This window comes from Oncorhynchus masou, chromosome 30, assembly GCF_036934945.1.
Source record: "Oncorhynchus masou masou isolate Uvic2021 chromosome 30, UVic_Omas_1.1, whole genome shotgun sequence".
NCBI lineage: Eukaryota > Metazoa > Chordata > Actinopteri > Salmoniformes > Salmonidae > Oncorhynchus > Oncorhynchus masou.
In genome coordinates, this window is record NC_088241.1 from 27,545,061 (window position 1) to 27,565,230 (window position 20,170).

At 43.4% G+C, this 20,170-nt stretch overlaps 1 protein-coding gene across 15 annotated transcripts in view; it reads right to left on the reverse strand.

Moving 5' to 3' along the window:
- Positions 1 to 614: 614 nt before the first annotated feature.
- LOC135522465 (plectin-like) overlaps positions 615 to 20,170 on the reverse strand; it is a 208,850-nt gene continuing 189,294 nt past the window's right edge. For 12 of the 15 annotated variants that reach the window (XM_064948747.1, XM_064948748.1, XM_064948753.1 and 9 more), the window contains 11 exons: positions 19,161 to 19,318; positions 16,432 to 16,613; positions 16,109 to 16,247; positions 15,473 to 15,829; positions 15,131 to 15,214; positions 14,906 to 15,007; positions 14,667 to 14,765; positions 9,691 to 13,035; positions 1,931 to 9,183; positions 1,563 to 1,679; positions 615 to 1,415 (listed from right to left, as the gene is read on the reverse strand). In XM_064948747.1, coding sequence (XP_064804819.1) covers positions 2,830 to 9,183; positions 9,691 to 13,035; positions 14,667 to 14,765; positions 14,906 to 15,007; positions 15,131 to 15,214; positions 15,473 to 15,829; positions 16,109 to 16,247; positions 16,432 to 16,613; positions 19,161 to 19,318 — 10,820 coding nt within the window. In that variant the 3' untranslated portion in view covers positions 615 to 1,415; positions 1,563 to 1,679; positions 1,931 to 2,829. The remainder of the gene's footprint in view (positions 1,416 to 1,562; positions 1,680 to 1,930; positions 9,184 to 9,690; positions 13,036 to 14,666; positions 14,766 to 14,905; positions 15,008 to 15,130; positions 15,215 to 15,472; positions 15,830 to 16,108; positions 16,248 to 16,431; positions 16,614 to 19,160; positions 19,319 to 20,170) is intronic. The other 3 variants (XM_064948759.1, XM_064948758.1, XM_064948745.1) reach the window with 2 other exon arrangements.

A 20,170-nucleotide genomic window follows, 5' to 3' on the forward strand; every position in this document is an offset into this window, starting at 1 on the left:
TGTTGGAGTGTGCCCCTGGCTATCCATAAATTCAAAATAAAATGGTGCTGTTTGGATTGCTTAATATAAGGAATTTGAAATTATTTATACTTTTACTTTGATACTTAAGTATATTTTAGGAATTACATTTACTTTTGATTCCTTAAGAACAGTATATTTAAAACCAAATACTTTTAGACTTTCACTCAAGTAGTATTTTACTGGGTGACTTTCACTTTTGTCATTTTCTATGAAGGTATTTTTACTTTTACTCAAGTATGACAAGTGTGTACTTTTTCCACCACAGTACAGAACAATGGTTTTAAATATAAGTATATGCATACCACAATAAAATGACTAAACTAAAGTCTAAGGCCTACCACAAATTACAATGGCTTAAACTGAAGCCATTTGCGTCAATTGAAAAAACATAGTGTATCAGATGCTGCTCCCAATAAATTGATTCATAGCCTTTGGAGTGTAAATATATAATGTGCCTACAGGTACACACAATGTAATCTTATGTGTTGTGCTTAATATACTGATATGTTCTAAATGCTGTACGGTCACTGTGTAGATAATTCCATTTGTCAGAATGTGTGATTTACCTGGATATTGAAATGTAGTTGACAAGATTACCTTTTTTAATAGCACATTTATTTACAATAAAGTGTTATCATCAAAACATACACCAGATTTCATTCACCATGCCACTCAACAAAAAAAAATCTGTTAATGAGCAAAACCAACCAGTTAGTTTTGATTAAATATCTTGTTACCACTTAAATCCGCATTTAACAAAACACGTTTTGCGGAGCAGATAGCAGAATATTTATTACCAAGTTAGTAAAACATGCAAAGCAAAAATGTATTATATAATATAAGAAAAATATGATGAAAAATGAACATTTACAGAAGTAAAACACTTCCTAGAAGCAGAACAGAAAAAAAAACATTCTTGGTATGGAAAACAAGAGCAACAATACTGGTTTAAAAGCAACATATGACAAAGCTTCAAAATCATTTTTGCAAAGGAAAAATGTAAAATGTAGGAAAATGTCTTGAAATGTATTCATCCTAGAAAATATGTACATTCATTCAATGTATTGTAAATATATTGCAATGTCATCTCAGCAACTATTTACTTTGGTTTTGACTGATGTTACATTGATGTTGCTTACAGAAATTAAGATTACATTGCATTTCATCTTCATGGCGCTGACCATGTGAAAGCCCATAAACATAGTGATGTGTACATGTGAGTGGTGTAATCCAAAATAGGGGGATTATGATCAATATTCAAGTAAGAATGTTGGACAGAAGTTCATGGAGTTTGTTCCTAGTATGGTATCCCAAGGAGACTTCAGGGGTCACAAGCCTCAACTGTCTTCAAAAATAAGGGAGGTGCAATGGAAGCAAGGTACTCAATGGCAGATCTAAAAAACAAAACAAAAATAATAATTTTGAGACAACAAAACCAACAACAGTAAAAAAAAAGCTAAAATAATTGTAACGCAAACAAATAAATAAATTGCAAATGTATTTGATTATTTAATGCTTTATTTGGTGGATGATGAATTTACCTGCATTTCTGGATGCTGAGGCTGTTGAATTGGGATACCGTCCCCGTAAAGAGACTCATCAGCCAAGCCAATCTGAGTACCTGCAAATCCCCATCGAATTCTGATGGAATGAGACATCTGTCAAAAAAAGGGAATCAATCATCTTAATATACTGAAAAAGGCATGATCATAATCATCCAACTAATAAAAACGTTTGATGGCGCCTTCTTCCAAACTAGAATTGAAATACTAGCGATAAAGGGGGAGAGACAAAAACAGAATCAAAGGAGAGTAGAGAAGGTGTATGGCAGTGATGAAAGAGATACAAGGAAAGTACATTACAAAACTACATTACTAAATTACAAATCAGAAAACCGATTTCAACTTACAAGAACCAAAGCAACATCCAGGATGCAGATCTTTGCCTCTAATGTCAGAGGAACCATGGGGAAGCCTGAAATCTTCTTAGGACAGTCTACCAGGAACACTTGATAAGAGGTAAATGGTGGGTATAGTAGTCCCTAATGATGGGTATAATAGTTCAGAATTTTGAAGTGTGTGAATAAAGAATAAGGTGATGACTTGGTGCATGGGCCTGTCCACTGAACAGAAAGGGCAATGTTGTCTGGGATGTAGGCAGGGAAGCAGTTTAAACTTTGAATGTTGCAGTCTTCCTCCACTGTTTATGTAGTGTTTTTTTATTCTGCTCTGCGACTATTTGTTTTACTTTGCCGGATAACATATTTCACTTAGAAAAAAAAAAAAAAAAAACTCTGGGTCAAACTCTATACAGACATTCAGAAATATGAAGACATCTAAAAGTGTCACTGTAATATCTATGTTGGCATATTTCATAGGATATTGTCAAACAGATAGAAGAAAGTGGATAAAAATATTCTTAAGTTTAAAAAGAAAAAAGAAAACTGAAAAAATATATCTGTTCAAAGTACATATGTTCGTTAAGTAAAGCTTAAGTATACAAGTTGTGTTAACATAAACTATAAAATCAGTTGTGGTCACTTTATATGAAGTAAAAACTAAATCCGATACTTTGCTCTTAAAATATAAATTGACTTCCTAATGAATAAAAATTGCAATAAAACGGAACAAAACATTCAATTTATCGATTAATTCTAAGAAATTAAGGCTGGAGAGATAAGGCATTGTTTTGGACATCTTTATGAGGAACTGCATGTAATTACTTCCAGCCATTTCCTAATGTGACCACATGAGGAGCAGAATAAATTAATTATTTGTTTTTCAAATGTGAAACGATTTTTCCTATAAATTATGCAACCGTGATATGCATTGGTATCATCATGGGGAAGGCTCGTTGTTCTTCTGAGCTGCATGGCCTGATCATTGCTAGAGCCGTAAGGGCTTGGGCTAGCTCATCCATGTTGAGCCCATTATGAGGTCCTGCATCATATTTGCGGCCTCCGTAACTGCTGGAGCTGGTGTAGGAAGAGGATGAGAAGTTCATGGTGAAACCGGAACCTGTGGCATCAAAGCTGCCTCTTCTGGATCCTGTTCTAGATCCAGTCCTGGACCCGGACCTGGAGCCAGCGGCAGACCCAGAATTGCTGGCATTGTATGGGCTGTACAGCCCTTTGCTTGACTGTGAGGAGGCCTCCAGCAGTCGCAGGCCAGATCCTTCCTCAACCATGCTTCTATCCATGGCATCTTTGTATGAGATTTTTAGTTTGGTTTTGGGACACGTCAGGTATTTGGAATAAGCACTCACATCTCTCAGCTTCTGAGCAGTGCGAGCATCAATTGTGCCCTTTTTGATGGATTCGTCCAGTGAGACTCTGCCCTCAACATCCGGTTCAATCAGCCCCCCCGTAAGGTATTGGACTTCCAGAAAACGTTGCCCAGCTTCATAATACAGCCAGCCTTTCTTTAGAGCTTGGGAGGCAGACATCTTCACTTTGGTTCTTGGGTCCTCAAATCCATTGAAAGCTTTGTGAGCCAGGTTGATACGGTCCACCATCACCTTGTCCACAAGTCCTTTCTCGGTTGCCTCAGTAACAGCGAATCGTTCCCCAGTAGTCGGGTCGATTATGCCCCCTGTGCAGGCTTGTGCCTCAAGTAATCTTTGGCCTGTGATATTGTCCACAAGGTTCCTGTGCATGGCCTCTGTGACTGACACCTTCTCCAAAGTGTCTGTATCCAGGATTCCGGCTACAGGGCCAGTCTCCTCAGTGGGGTCATTCCAAATGATTGCAGGGGGTCTAATGGAGGGTATGGGGCTCATGGGATTGTATGATGATGAGGTGGAACCAGAGGTGGAACCAAAAGAGGATGACCGGGAGCGGAAGCCACCCATGTTTCCAGACAGCATGTCAGCAAACTCAGTGATTGACAGGTTTCCGGAGCGGTATGTACTAAGTGAAGTCTGGTCGATGAGGCCTCGTGCGAGGGCGTCATCAATGTCATACTGTCTTCCTGACCGTCTGTCGATGATCATTGACTTGACAACGCCATCAGAGGATGTCTGCGTGATCTCTTCCCACTCACACTCCTGCTCAGAAAGCTCTAGGTAGGTCTGATGGTCGATGAGCTGCTTTCTAAATGCCTCATAGACAGTCATCTCTTTGCCTGAATCTGGGTCCACGATGACTACTCTGCGTTTGCGGACAGAGGATTTGGAGGAGGTCTTTTTCTCGCGCTTCTTCTCCTTCAGGAGCAGGAGGACAAGGCCAGTAGCTGGGTCAGTGATGCACCTCTCCATTAGCCCGAGGTAGGTCAGGTTCTCCTCCGTGTTGGGATCGAAGAAACCCTTGGTGTCATCTGATGGATCTGTGAGAATCTCATTCATCTCCTCGTCGAAGAGGCCACGGTTGTAGGCCACCTCCACTGGCAAGCGATGACTCTCCTCTGGGTCAATGATTCCGCCAGTGGCAATCTGAGCCTCAAGGAGACGTATTCCATGGTCTTTTAAGATGAGCCCCTTCTTCATGGCCTGGAACAGAGAGATTGTCTTGCCGGAATAGGGGTCTCTGTAACCTGTCACGGCACGCTCAGCAGAGAGAAGTTTGTCTTTGAATTCTGGCCCCACTATTCCCATCTTGACAGATTCATTGACAGTAAGTTTGAGATTTTTGATTGGGTCAATTACATAGCCTGAGGCAGCCTGAGCCTCCAGCAGTTCAAAGGCAGTTCCTGGTCTGATCATGTTCTTTTTCATGGCTTGGTAGATTGATAGACGGTCATTAGTTCCCTCTACATAAACACCAGCGATACAGCTTGTGCCCTCAAGGTATTTTTGGAGTCTAAGGCTAACCTCTTCCACTGAAATCAGTCCTTCATTCAGCTCATTGACTGTCTGTTGGTCGATGATCTGAGAGCGTAACATCTCCTCTATGGTGATCTGTTTTCTAAGACCTTTGAACATCAGTCTCTTGTCTCCCAGTGACAGCAAGCGCATCCCATTGGTAGGGTCAATCTTGCACCTCTTGAGTAATTGGGCATAAGAAACTTTCTCCTCCGTGACAGGGTCAACAAATCCCTTTACGTCATCAGCAAGCTTTTTATTTGTTTCCTTGTTGATGTATCCTCTCTGTGTGGCAATGTCTGCTGGGAGGTGGAAGTAGAATTCCGGATCCATAATGCCTCCTGTGGCAGTCTGAGCCTCCAACATTTTCAGAGCATAATCCTCCAGAACAAGGTCCTTTTTCATTGCTTGGAAGAGAGATATGATTTTGCCACTGTAAGGGTCCTTGTAGCCTGTGACCGCTCTCTCAGCTGACAGAAGTCTGTCGTGGATCTCAGGGCCGACCACACCCTTGCGGACAGCCTCATCAACAGTGAGTGTCTCGTTTCTGACAGGATCAATTATGAATCCTGTTGCTGCTTGTGCTTCCAGGAGACTAAGGGCAATTTCAGGCTTCAAGAACCCTCTCTTCATCGCCGAATAAATGCTCATCTTGGAAGTGGAGTCAGACATAACACCAGCAACGCAACCCGTGCCAAACAGATACTGCTTCACGCTCTGCATCTCCATAATGTCACGGATGTTTCTTTTGTCTTGCTTCAGCAGGTTGAATGTCTCCAGGTCAATGATACGGGAATTGTAGAGCTCCTCGATAGTGACCCTACGTCTGATTGTGTTGCAGGACTTAACAGTTTCTCCTCTGATGATCTCTCTCTGCTCCATAATCTCAATAATGATGATGATCATGCGCTCTTTAGTGATACTGCCTGAGCGATACTCCTCCATCAGCTTCTTTCTCTCTTGCTCAGGAAGTAGATTTGAGTTCATGATGTCCCAGAGACTTTTTGAGCCTCCAGCAAGGGACTCAAGTGAACTGGGGAGGTCAATTTTGGTTGTGGTCAGGTCATTCTGCGTCTGTTCCTCCGTGTAGAGGTATGTCTTCTCCACCACAGTAGGGGCCTGTGGCTTGGAAAGTGGTAAAAGGGTCATGCCTGAATCAGGATCTCTAGTGCACTTCTCTTTCAGCTGTTTGTATGTTACTTTTTCATCTGAATTTGGGTCTGAGAAAGCTTTGCTATTGTCAGATGGTTCCAAGAAGGTGTGTGTCATTTCTTTGCTGAAAAGGCTCTTCTGATAGGCAACGTCAATAGGAACGCGGTGGCTGTTCACAGGATCAATGATTCCTCCGGAACTCAGTTGGGCCTCCATGAGTGGCATGACATGCTCCTTAATGATTAGATCTTTTTCCATTGCTTGGAAGAGAGAGATTATTTTGCCTGTGAAGGGATCTTTGTAACCAGTGACCGCTTTTTCAGCAGCAAGCAGTTTCTCATGTAGCTCAGGGCCGACAATGCCTGCTTTAACGGCATCATCCACTGACAGGTACTGGTTCTTCACTGGATCTATAATGAAGCCTGTGGCAGCTTGGGCCTCTAGAAGTGACAGGCCAGTGTTGTGTCTCAGAAGATTTTTCTTCATAGCTTGATAGATGCTGATCTTCTCCTTTGTCGGTTCAAGGTAGACACCAGCAATACTGTCAGAGCCCTGCAGGTACTTGCTTACATTGACATTTTCGCTGACCTGTGTAGGTGTCTTTTTGCCTTGTTGGAGCATGTCAAACGTAGCTTTGTCAATGATTTTGGAATCAAACAGTGACTTGGCAGAGACAGGTGCTCTAAGCCCTTTGAAGCTGTCTTGTTCTTGTTTCTTAGCCTCTTTCTCGTTTACAATGGTGATCACAATCGTGATGATCTTTTCTATTGTAATCGTTCCAGACCTATACTGCCTCATCAGGTCAATTCTCTGTTCCTCTGTAATATATTCAGAGTGGATCATTTCCCAGATAGTGAGTTTCTTCCCTTTGAGTGGACCAGACTGCAGCTCCATTGTTGCTTGGCTCATGGCCTCTTTGGTTTGGACCTCTGTGTATGCATGTTCTTCCTTCGCATTGATTGCTTGCTCAGACAGAGGTAGAAGCTGAAGGCCAGATTTCTTGTCAGTGACACATCTCTTGTATAGCTGTGAGTATGTGACATTTTCCTGCGTGTTGGGGTCAAAGTAGCCTTTAACATCATCAGTTGGATTTTTCAGAATCTGGTTCATTTCATCATCAAAGAAGCCTCGTTTACAGGCAACATCATGTGGGATGCGGTGGCTTTTCACTGGATCAATGATGCCTCCTGTTGCAAGCTGCGCGTCTAGGAGTCTGATGCCCTGTTCCTTTGGAATGAGTTCTTTCTTCATTGCTTCGAACAAAGACACAGTCTTTCCCGTGTAAGGATCTTTGTAGCCTGTAACACCTCTTTCAGCTGACAGTAATTTTTCATGCAGCTCAGGACCAATGACAGTTGCTTTCACAGCTTCATCAACAGTGAACTTCTGATTCTTTATAGGATCAACAACAAATCCTGTTCCTGCTTGTGCTTCCAGGAGAGTTAAAGCAGGCCCTACCCTCATCATATCCTTCTTCATGGCTTGATAGAAAGACATAGTCTCCTTAGTTGAGTCAATAACTACACCTGCAATGCAGTTTGTACCCTTCAAGGATTTCTGAACAGGCTCCATTTCAGACACCTCTTTGATTGTTTTATTGCCTGTGTGCAGCTTGTTGTAGAGGTCTTTGTCGATTATCTTGGACTCCAGTAGTTCAGTAGCAAGGACTGTTCCCCTCAGACCCTCAAAAGCGATTTCATTCTTTTTGTCCTTTTCCTCTGCCATAGTGATAACAATCTTGATGATTTTTTCCACTGTGATCTTTCCTGTCTTGTACTGACGAATAAGGTCCTTTCTCTGGTCCTCGGTAAAGTACTCAGAATTGATGATTTCCCAGATAGTTACAGTCTTCCCTTTGAATTTTCCAAATGGCACAGAGACAGTCGTCTTGCTGAACACATCCTTGGTCTCCTGCTCTGTGTAGGTTGACGTGCTCAGAGCAGCCTTGTCAGTGATGGGCAGGAGCAGTAGTCCTGTCTCCGGATCTGTGCTGCATCTCTGCATTAGCTGAAAGTATGTTAAGTTCTCCTGGGTGTTAGGATCAAAGAATCCCTTGGTGTCATCCGAAGGGTCCTCCAGTATCTTGTTCATCTCTGTGTCAAACTGCCCCTGTTTGTATGCAGTCTCGATGGGCACACGGTGGCTGTTTATGGGGTCAATGAGTCCACCAGTAGCTATCTGAGCCTCAAGCTGCCTAATGGCATGGTCTCTGTCAATCAAGCCCTTCTTCATAGCTTCAAAGAGTGAGATCGTGTTACCGGTGTAAGGGTCTTTGTAACCAGTGACAGCTTTCTCAGCAGACAGCATTTTGTTGTGCAGTTCAGGTCCAATCAGGCCTTCCTTCACAGCCTCACTGACAGAGAGTTTCTTGTTTTTAACTGGGTCTATTACATAGCCAGATGCTGCCTGTGCCTCCAGGAGGATCAAAGCCCAGCCAGGAGTAATTTTCTTTTCTTTCATAGCTTGATATATTGCCATTTTCTGATTAGACTGTGTCAAGACTCCCCCTATACAGTTCTTGCCCTGCAGAATTGTTCTTAACTTGTCAGTTTGGCTGAGGTCTTGCACAGTGGCTTTGCCTTTCTTCAGCTTATCGAACTCCTTTTTTGTCAAAAGGCCAACTTCATAAAGTCTGCGTGCAGGTACTTTCTCGCGGATGCCATCAAAAGAAAATGCATCCTTCTTACTGTCAACCTCGTTCCCAACACTTTGGCCATTGATAACCTGCTTTGTTGTCTCCACCATGGTCATATGGATCAGTTCATCCTCAGGCACATCGTCAGTCTGGATATCGATTTCTCTGGTGTGGGAGACGGGCTCTTTATGGGCGACCTCGAGCTGCTGCAGTTTCTCACGAAGTTTCTTGTTCTCCTCGCCAAGCAGCTTTTCCTGTTCAAGTCTTTTCCTTTCAAGCTCCTGCATCTCTTTTTGCTTGTTGAGCATTTCTTTCTCAGCTTCTTTTTGTTTGTTGAGGGCAGCATCCATGGTAGCCTGAAGTTTATCCTTCTCCTGCTCCATTTGTTTCCTCTGGCGGTCCTGTTCTTCTTTGAGGGCCTTGGCCTTCTTGACCTCCTCCTCAAACTGGTTCTCCAGCTTCTTCTTCTCCTCTTCAATTTGTTTCTCCTTCTTCAACAGTTCCGCCTTCTCTGTCACGAATGTCTGCTGGAGTACTGTCTTCTCACGTTGGATTTGTTTCTGCTGAGCATTGACCATCTAAATTGAGAAAAATGGAAAACAAGAACATAATTAGAACAATTTGAGTTTTGTTTGTATTAAAAATATTACGGAAAACTCCATCAATCGACATATTGTGCACTTTAGTAAAGAAATTACAACATTTTAGTACAATGCCCTCCACTTATAAGAATCAGTCCCAAATAGTTAAAAAAATATATATAATAGATTCAATTATTCCTATGTTACATAATAGTATATATACTCTTCTCAGTAAGGGAAGAACATTATGGGGAACACCACCAATAATGAATCTATACTTTTGTCCAACTGGACAAAATGAAAATATCTGGAAGGGATATGATGTTTTTAAGCTTAGTGTACTGTAAAACAAATATAACTCAACATAATAGAACTGTGTAAGTGGTTAATTTGAAGAAGGAATAGATAAAGAAATGTAATGAAATAATTTAAGATGATTTGTTTTCAGAGAGAGGGTTAACAATGGCATAAGCTGCACTACTATGCCATCTCTAAACACAATACCTCTTTAGAGTTATTCTGTAGGTCTTCAGCCTCCTTTTTCAGTTTGGCCTTCTCCTTTTCTAGATCAGCGATGGCTTTGCGTAGCTCATCAGCCTCGTTGTTGCTGCTCAGTCTCTGTGTCTCCACAAAGGTAAATTGTTCTTTAGTCGCTAGCTCTGTCTGATGAAGACGGGCACTGATCTCATCTGCTTGCTTCTTGAATTTCTTGGCCTCATTCTCTGCTTTGGACTGAGCATCACTAAGTTGGGACACTTTCACTTTGAGGTTTTCAGCTTCGGCTGTGATCTCCAGCTGTCTCCTGCGCTCAGCTTCCAAGGATTTCTGGAAGCCCTCAGTCTCTTTCTCAAGACGCTGCTGCATCAATTGTTTATCCTCAAGCAGCTTCTGGGCCTGCTCTTGAGCCAGGTCCTTCTGTCTTTGGAGCATCTCAGCCTCTGCTTTCAGTTTACATGCTTCCTGAATGGCAAGCATCTTCTCCTTTAGCATCTTCTCTGCAAGTGCCCTCTGTTGGGAGAGGTCAGATTCAGCAATTTGTCTCATGTGTGCAGCCTCTTGGGCTTCCACACTGAGTCTGGCAGCTTCCTCTGCAAGCTCCTTCATGTTCTCAGCTTCCTCAGCCAGGAATTTCTGAGTGTTATCCTTGTCCTTTTTGATAAGACGCTGGTTCTCCTGCTCAATTCTGAGTTTCAGTTTGACCAGCTCCTCCATCTGAATCTTGACTTTGAATAACTCCTCTTCCACCTGGGCCTTCTGCTTGACAGCATCACCGACTTCGTCCTTTAAGCGCTGCAGCTCCTCGTCTAAGACAGTTTTTTGCTTGTCAGTTTCATCCAGCTGAAGCCTGACCTTTGCAAGCTCTTTCTCTACCTGAGACTTTTGACTCACTGTTTGCTCTGCAAGCTTTTTGTGCTTTTCCATCTCAGCATCTGCTTGTTGTTTCTGTTTGATTGCATCAGCCTCAGCCTGTGCTCGCTTGGCAGCTTCGAACTCTGCCTCCTTTCTCAATTTTACGGCTTCCTCTTGAGCTTTGGCTTGGTTGGCAGCTTCGAGTTCAGCGGCCTGTTTTTGGCGTTCTGCATCCTCTGCTTGTTGCCGGAGAAGAGCAGCCTCCTTCTCTGCCTTTTCCTTGGCAAGCTCTGCCTGTTTTGCAAGCATCTTTGCTTTCTCATACTCTCCCTTGAGCTGTTTCTGCATGAGGTTGTCCTCCTTCTGTTGGACAAGGACAGTCTGAACTTGCTGTTCTGCTGCATTGCATTTTTGTGCTGCTTGTTTGGATACGAGAATCTGTCTTTCTGCTTCCTTGTCAGCATCCTCTTTCTGCTTTTTGGCTTCATCTGCTTTCTTTTTGAGGCGCTCCACTTCCTCCTGTGCATTTTTGCACTGTCTGCCTGCTTCTTCCTCTGCAGCAGTGATCTTTTTTACCTTTTCCTCTGCTTCAAGCCTGCGTTTCTCCTCCTCCAGGGCAAGTTTCCTGTGTTTCTCAGCCTCTTTTTCAGCTTGGAGTTTACTCTGCTGTGTTTCCTCTGCAATGTTTTTCAGTTTATTCAACTCCAGCTCCAAATCAAGCTTGCCAGATGAGGCTTTCTCAAAGTTTAGCTTGAGAATGCGAATTTCCTCCTCAACCACTCGTCTCTGCTTGAGAGTTTCATCGACAAGTGTCTTTTGTCTTCCCAACTCATTCTCAGATGACTTCTTGAGTTGATTGATCTTTTCTTCAATATCTTGCTTGTGCTGGCTGGCCTGGTCCTCCAGAGCTTTCCTCTGGTAAGCTTCATCCTCAGCTTGTCGTCTGAGTCGCTCATTCTCAGCCTCTTTTTCTTTGAGGGCAATTTCTGCTTCAGTCTTCATACGAGTTGCCTCATTAATGGCAGCAAGCTTCTCCTTGAGGATCCTTTCAGCTTCTGCTCTTTGACGAGCTGCCTCTTGCTCAGCAACTTGCCTTTGTCGCTTGGCTTCCTCAGCAATGGATCTAAGTTTGCCTGCCTCCTCAGCAAGGTCCCTCATTTTTGCAGCTTCAGATTCGAGGAGCTGTTTGCTCTTCTCAGTGTTGGACATGCTATCCTTTTCTGCCTTTGACTTTAGCTGCAGGAGTACATTCATTTCACTCCTCACTTTGGCCAGTTCATCTTCGAGCTGTTTCCTTTGCTGCTCAGCTGCACTGACTTCATTCTTCAGGCGGTACAGCTCGTCATCAAGCAGGGATCTCTGTTGCTCAGCATGTTCGAAGTCTGCCCTTAGCCGGATTAGCTCCTGTTCTGCTGAGAGTTTCTGCTGAGCAGTTCCCTCAGCTATCCTCCTCTGCCTCTCCAGCTCTTGCTCTGCCATATCTTTCTGTTTGAGTGCTGACTCCTCAGCTTTAGCCCTCTTCCTGGCCTCACGCTCAGCATCCTCCTTCTGTTTCTCGGCATCCTCCTGGGCACGGCTCTTTTTGTGAGCTTCTTCCTCAGCCTGGAGCCTCAAGCGGAGTGCCTCATTGGCCTTCTGCCTCCATTTCTCTAACTCCTTCTCCGCCTCCTCCCTGGCCATATCAGCCTCTTCCTGTTGCTTCTTGAGACGAGCTGCCTCCTCCTGCAGCTGGATGACTGTGACATGCTCTAGTTTGAGTGATTCCTCCAGCTTTGATGTCTTTTCAACATAGGACATGCGTTTACTCTGGAGTTCGGTTGCAGCACTCTTCTGTGCCACCTCCTGGGCAACTTTGATCTGCCTCTCCTTCTCCACTTCAGCTTGCTTCATGCGTCTCTCCGCCTCCTCTGCCTGCATCTTCAGCTTCTCAAGGTCTTCTAGAGCCTTCTGCTTCTGCTTGGCAGCCTCCTTCTCAGCCTCAGACTTTAACTTGAGCTCTTCCTCTGCCTTGCGTTTTTTCTGGGTCTCCTCGTTGACCTGTTTGCGGAGCTTCTCAGCCTCCTCCTGTGCAAGCTTCCTCAGCCTCTCGGCTTCAGAAGCTTTTTCCCGGAGTTGCTTGACCTCATCCTCAGCTGTAGACTTCTGATTGACAGTGGTCTCCAGCTGGATCCTGATGATGCGGATTTCCTCCTCAATCTTGACTCTGCTATGATTGGCTTCTTCTACCTGTTGGCTCTTGGACTTGATCTGCTGCTCTGAGAGATTTTTGAGCTCATGTAATTCCAGCTGGATATTGTGCTTTTGCTTTTCTGCATCTACTGAAACAACTTGTCTCCTGCTGACTTCCTCCTGCATCATGAGCTTCAGCTCTTGAGCTTCCTTCTCGGCCTTGGCAATGGCCTTTGCATGAGATTCAGCTAGCTGCTTCTGTTTGTTTAACTCAGCCTGCATCTCTGCCATTTTTTTCCTGTCTTCCGCTTTCATTTTCTCAGCAGCTTTCTGTATTAGTGGAAGCAAATGGTAAAGAAAATATAAAAATTAAGCATGACAGGTTAAATGTTAATAGCTTAAAGATATATATGTTTAGATGTAAATTCATTTAGGAGGATGCTGTTAAAGCAAGTTATCTTTGACAAAGACAATTCAAGGTAGAAACAAGTGAGATGGAAAATGGTTATGTAACAATTAATGTATGGAGACAAGACAAGACACCACTTCACAACACAACAAAGTGAGGAACTCATGTGGCATGCAACTGTATCTTTTTACATATTGGTGCCCATAAGGGAATTATTTTGTGATCAACCATTTTGCATAAGTGAAATATGAAAGTGAATCATGTATTTTTTAAATCATCTATCTTTTCAGCTTGAAATGATTCAAACAGTTATTATTCAAAAATGACATCACAATCAACAAGTAACTAGTTCATCTATTCACACTGTTAAACAACCTGTTACGTTGATTCTTTAGATCACTATTATCAAGGAACTGAGCCGAATATGTGTAAAGGGGAAAGCAGGGATAGTGCAAGGATAGTCTGAAAATGTAATAAGAAAATAGCACCTAAAGCCCATGCTAACACAGAATAAGCAAGACATGGAAGTAAGTGAATGTAAGGTAAATATGGAAATGTTTGGCAGTTTAGGTGATGAATTGGCACATAATGAGAGAATAGTAACTGGAGCGTAGTGGATTATTTACCTCTTTTAACGCCCAAACAAGACAAGCATTCATCATGACAAAGCACTGGCAAGCAGTTAAGAGAAGCAAAGAAACAAACAAAACATTAGGGTTAGAAAAGAACGGGAGACGGAAAATTTGTGTTAATCTGAAAAAAATAGGAAAGTCGGAAGAACATGGCAGTCAGCCTGAAGCATATAGTGGGAGAGCTTAGGTTGAGATCTAAGAAAGAGTGGCCAATGAGGAAAAAAAGACATAGCGAAATAAATAACGCCCTTTGAAAAAAATATTATGGCACGCCTCAACAAATGACATGAAAATGAATAGGCCAAAATATAAAACGTGCAAATCCTATGAGCTATTTCGTCTAACCCACTGAAATTTTCTCTCAATGGTCTCTTCATCTTTTGAGGATGCTCTCTTTCTTTTGCTTCAGACTGAACACAAACGTTTCATCAATTCATTGAATTTTGTGACAAGGTCACTACTGCTTATCAAAATAGTATGCAATTGTCATTGATGTTCATATAATAGAAAGGTATCTACTTGGTCCTAGATATTTTAAGGCACCATAAACATTTCATATGACACTCTCGCCATATTCTAATGTATATTGATAGTCCCTGGTTCCCATGTGAAAACCATGACACTTAGTACCAGGATTATTTTTGGTAGAGCGTTCATATTGCCAAATAGCTCAGCTTGGCCATCATTCTAAGCGGTAGGATTTCCTGTCTGCTAGGTCCCTTAACATCCTGCAGCTACAGTACAGCATGCAAATGCCAATGTTCCAAACCATACTTTACCTCAAAATATAGGAGTGTCAGGTCAACCATACATTAATGTGTTGTGTATGCATTTGTGCGTGCAAGAGCGCGGACATGCGTTTGTTTTTCATTGGTTGTCAATGGGTTAAGGTTAGGATATATCAGTGTGTTGTCACGCACCTCCTCGTCCTCCAGCCGGCGCTGTGTGTCGGTGATAAACTTGATGTACTGACTGGTCAGAGTCATCAGCTCGCTGTAGCGGGTTCTTAGTGTCACATACTGATGGAGGAGAAATGAAACAGGACACTTTTGATTTAGTGTGTGTTGGCTTCAACTATTGATCTAAACTTTTCTCCTAACATTGCAAATGGTTGTCAGAGAATGACAATCTGCGTTCAGATAACGCAAGCGGCACAGACCTCTTGAATGATGTTATCTGAGGCAGAATCCATTTTGGTTTTCTTCAGGGGTGAGAGAGGGTCCACCTGTGCTTTGTAGGCCACCAACTGGAGTTCATAATCCTAATGAAAACAAACAGGATGTTTTAACACTAAAAACCCTATGAAATGAAGACACTTAAATAAAGCTGTATATGAACGCAATAATGCTTTCCACGTTTGTACACTAATGCTGTGCATGCTTGCCTTGATAGTGTCGATATACGCCTTGGCATATTTCTGACACTCGTCCACTTTCTCTTTGTTTTGTTCGATCTCTTCCAGAAGTGTCTATGATGGGGGAAATAATCAGAATTAGTCTGGATGGGATTTCAAGGTGTGCCTGCATATGTTCAATGATGAGAACGACACAAAACACACCTTTATAACATTAATAGACAAGTAGTATACAAAATAAGAAGTATAAAAAAAGGTGTCAATGATTTATTTTCACAAAGTTTCACAATGTTCAGTTGATCAGCTCAGCACCTAGAGCAATGCAGTGATGTAATGGACCCCTAATATGCCCCCATTAGTACAGTAGCTAACCTTCTCCTGGGCCAGTTGCTCCTTCAGAGTCTTGCTGTCGCTGATGGGCACGGCTTGGATCTTCTCCTGCCTCTGCTTAGCGTCACCGATCCAATGGATGAGCCAGTCGTAGCTCTCTCTGTAGTAACCCAGCTGGCGACCCAGCTGCTCCAGCTCCCGCTGACGCAGGTCCATCTGGGAGAACACAGCCTGCCAGCGGTCCTGGAGACCGGACAGGAGATGGCGGTAGTGGTCCAGCTCAGCGTCACGCTCACTGTGCACACGAGACATCTTCTCGCTCACGGCTGCCGCCTTTCCGAGCTCGCCCTCCAGGGAATCGAATGCGGGCTTTTCACCCTCCGCTTCAGCACGCATTTTCTACAGGGAAAGAGACGGGAGGGAAGAGCAACAGTTAGATTGTTAAATAAGCTGTTAAATAAGCTGTCAATAAGTGGAGCTGGCGTCAAAATAAATAGTTGACAAAGTTACATTTCATCACAGAAGCAAGTTACGTATTTCTTTTGTGTTTCATGACGCAAACAGTTTCCCCCTCTTTTTAAACCTGCCTTGTTTCCATGTTCATAATGCAATGGTATATAAAACGTAAAAATCTATGAGCGTTGGCAGTGCCCAGTGCTGACTGTCCAGTCAGTTCACCTTGAGTTGGGTGCGGTACTTCTCCACCTCCTTGACGTCATCGGGAACAGTTTGGACCTCGCGCAGTCGCTGCTCGTACTTCTTCAGCACTCCCTCGGCCCCCTGCGTGTTGCGGATGACCACGTCCACCGTCTTCAGCCTTCAGGCAAGGAGAAGGAAATGTCAGCGGAGGAGGGATGCGTAGGGAAGTGGCGTGGGAGATTTAATACGTCTTAAGTAGAATGTTGCATTTTTCACTTGCTTGTTTGTTGCTTTTGTCAGGGCAATAAGAACCCCGAGAAACGGCAACTGGCTACAGAAAGAAAACCGAAGAGTCAACTCACTTCTCTAGATAGACAGAGGAAAGGATGTAGGCGTGGTCCATCTTCTTCAGGGTGAACTCCAGTTCAGAGCGCAGGACAGGCGCAGTGCTGGACTGCTTAGGAGTGGTACTCAGGACCTCCTCGGTCTTCACGGCCACCTGGTCCAGGTTCCGCTTGATACCCTCAAGCTCTACTTGGACTTTCTGAAAGAGGAGAAAAACAAGCACCTGGCAATTAAGATAAAGGAAGGACAAACAGCAAAACAAATAGAGAAAACCTCCTCTGACTACAAAACTTCCACAGAGTATCATAAAGCTGAACGAGTCCCCTCGATCAGGTCCAAGGAAGCAGTGTGTTCCTGAGCCTGACCTGTATGTGGACTCTCTGGGTGAGAAGCTGCCAGGGCTCTTGGTGGAGAAGCAGAGAAAGGATCCCCACTAGGCCCAGAGCCAGCAGGGTCCAGAGGAGCTGGATCAGCAGGCTGGGCAGTGGGCCTTCCAGCCAGTCTCCCTCACAAGCACCTTCAGGCAAGGAGGTCTCCATAGAGAAACACAGCCCAGGGACTTACTGGACACACTGAGCTTAGACACGACTCAATTTTCTCTTTCTCTCCCTCTTGCGCTCTCTGTCTTACTCTCACAACTCTCCTTCTCCCTCTTCCCCCCTCAGAGGCTGCGCAGAAGGCGGCAAACATGCCATTCCATTCCCTCCCTCTCGATCTACCTCCGCCCCGCCCATCCACCCATCTACTGAGTCATCGTTACACTCTTTCTTGCTGCACTTGGCTCCCGTACAGTAGGTGTATATGTCCTTTCTCAAGCCTCCTTCTTTCTCACATTTCTCTCCCTCACTGCAGAAAGCCCTATCCATAGCTGCAATCTGCTGTAATTAAGCCTCGCTGTCTCCTCTCTCTATATTTCATTCCCTCTCTTTCTCCCTCATTCCCTCTCTCTCCTTTTTTGTGTAGTGCTTTGTCCTGTTTCTGGTGCCAGTCTGTAGCTTGGTATCAGGGCTGGGGAGTAACGTATTAAATGTAACAGATTACATGTAACAGATTACAACAACAAAAAATGACAAAAAACTGTGTTACGTTACCAGCTAAAATATTGTAATCAGATTACAGACACCTTTGAAAAACTAGATGATTACTTATAGGATTACTTCTACATTCACCTGAGTGAATCTGACCACAAATCAGAGACAACTATGATGGCACAGCAAATGCATTAGGATCGCAGGAAAAGAGTAGGAATAGGCTTTTGTCCAAGCTATGTCTTCCAATGGTGCGAGTGCTGTCGGCATCCAAAGATGATCCAACTTGAATAAACGCTTGGATGTAAGGACGACAGCAGAAATCACTTATTATTGATATCTACATAGCACATTGATTCGAATCACACTGGTGCGCTCTCATTTAGCTATTTGCACCTTACGGATTGTGGTGGTTGTGGATGGCTGTTCACAAATGGATATGCATATTTTAACATAATAATGGTTGAATTAAATAAGTTTAAGCTGACTATCAATTGTTGTTTTTGTGACCAGTAGACAGCCAGTGAAAAATTTGATCTTGCAAACACTGCATAGTGCAGATCCCAGCCTATGTGGGAAAACATTTTAGGGAGTTCCTTCCTTCTAAACTCCTCCGTGGTATTGTGCTCCATACTGTCAAAAACAACATTTCATTTAAGAAGACCACAAGTGGGGCTTTTACTGCTGGATCTAATGTGTGCTGATTCAGATAAATGCCCATAGGCCTAATGGACACATGCTCAAACTCGCACACTTTTGATAGACTTAAACCGCTGGAAATTATAGAAGCATCAAAGTGTCAGCAAAGAAAAATGGAAACAATAAGCCTATAGCAAACACAGAATTTGGTATACATTTTTCATATGTAAATAGCACTTTTCAGTAGTGCTCGTAGAATGCCATGCCATGAGATCAGCATTTACTCAAAGCAATAAGCCTGCATGACAACAAAATCATAAACAACAGAGTAGGCTAATAAGTCCTTCGTTTTTGGGTAACGCTCAGGTAAAACAATTTGGCTAATCTAGATTTCCATATTTACAAGTCCTATTCTTGAAGATCAAGGGATATTCAATTAGTTGGAATGACGGGATATCTGCCAGACTGGATTTGAATGTAAAGATATAGCCTAATCATATTATTATATGTAGTAGAAAGCAACGGGTTAGAAGAAGCCCACATAACCAACCCATAAAGTCAAATGCAACATATGGCCAGCGATGTAAACGCTAACATTGATTTGTCCTGTAATAGATGTCGGTAAATTGGTAATATAAAGGTTTGCCTTCTTCTAATTCCTCTTATTAAGGGGAAAGTAATCCCTTACAATTTGACATGTAACTAATGGATTACATTTACAAAGTAACCCACCAAACCCTGCTCGGTATCACATTTTTGGTGCTTCCCCCTCCATAACTGTTTTACAGTAGCTCCTTGTTAAAAAAACATTCAGGGCTCATTGTGATGTTATTCCCAGTGTTCAAATAAAACACCATTGTGTTTTGGTGATTAACTTCGGTATCTGTTGTGCCATGGACACTAGCACTGACATGCCCCTCCCCCACCGTTACCTTCACCTGTATATAGGTTATACTTCATTATCCTTTATTTATACAGGTTGATCCACTGAGCGTCTTTTACGGAGGACACCTGTCCAACAAACAGGTTAGACCTAAGTCGGAACGTATTCTTTAGTTATTCCTGTGTAGGTACAGTACCTTCTGGTCGGTGGTCTTCTGGGCACAGTCTTTGAGGGGGTCTTTGTCCACGGGCTTGCGGATGCGGGCCACGGTACGAGCCTCGCAGTCCTCTATCCGTAGACGCAGGTCCTTGATCTGGGTGATGTAGGTCACACACGTCGACTCGTCCTGCTCACCTGTGTGCAACGTGGACATTGTGGAGATTGGTTAGGATTGGTAAGAGCGTGGCACGAGTAGCGCCGAGGTTGTGGGTTCAATACCCGCAGGGAACACACACTCAAAATGTATGCACTGACTGTACTGTAAATCATTTTGAATAGAAGCGCCTGCTGAGTGGCAATAATAATACAATTGTTATATTATCATGGTGAGGAGCTTAGGGCAGGATGGGTGTGAGGTCACTGTAGGTGTAGTAAGATAGAGGGTTGAATGTAGTGTGGTGAGGCCTTTCCCTTGATGTCTTCCATGTACGTTCTTTACCTTGCAATACCTCATTGCTTCGAATGGAATTACAATTGCAGATAGAGATAGAGAATGGTATATATACACCCCCCCCAACACACACACACACACACACACACACACACACACACACACCTTTGTGCAGTGCATTCATATGGTTCATGATCAGACATGCATGTTTTCACATGTAGTGTGTCAAACACAGCTCGATACGCATTCAAACAAAGCACATTTCATTCCGAATGATCCTGTATGCAGGCGACTACACTGTGCAGTGGTATCTCGACACACAGCAAAACACAGCTTGACCACTACCTGAATGTGCTTTCTAAAGCACGATATTGCATGACAAAAAACCCCCAAAAGAAACAAAGCCACATTGGAAACAGGAAATGTACAAAAAGAAGACAAAAGATATCATGCACTCACTCAAAAGCTGTAAGAGCTAGCGAAATTTGCTGTCAATGTGAACACTGTAAGTTGACGGGGGTGGAGTGACGAATACAACAAATCGTCCATTCTTGAATGCCCCAACCATCCACAGTTCAAGAGCATGGCGGGTTCAC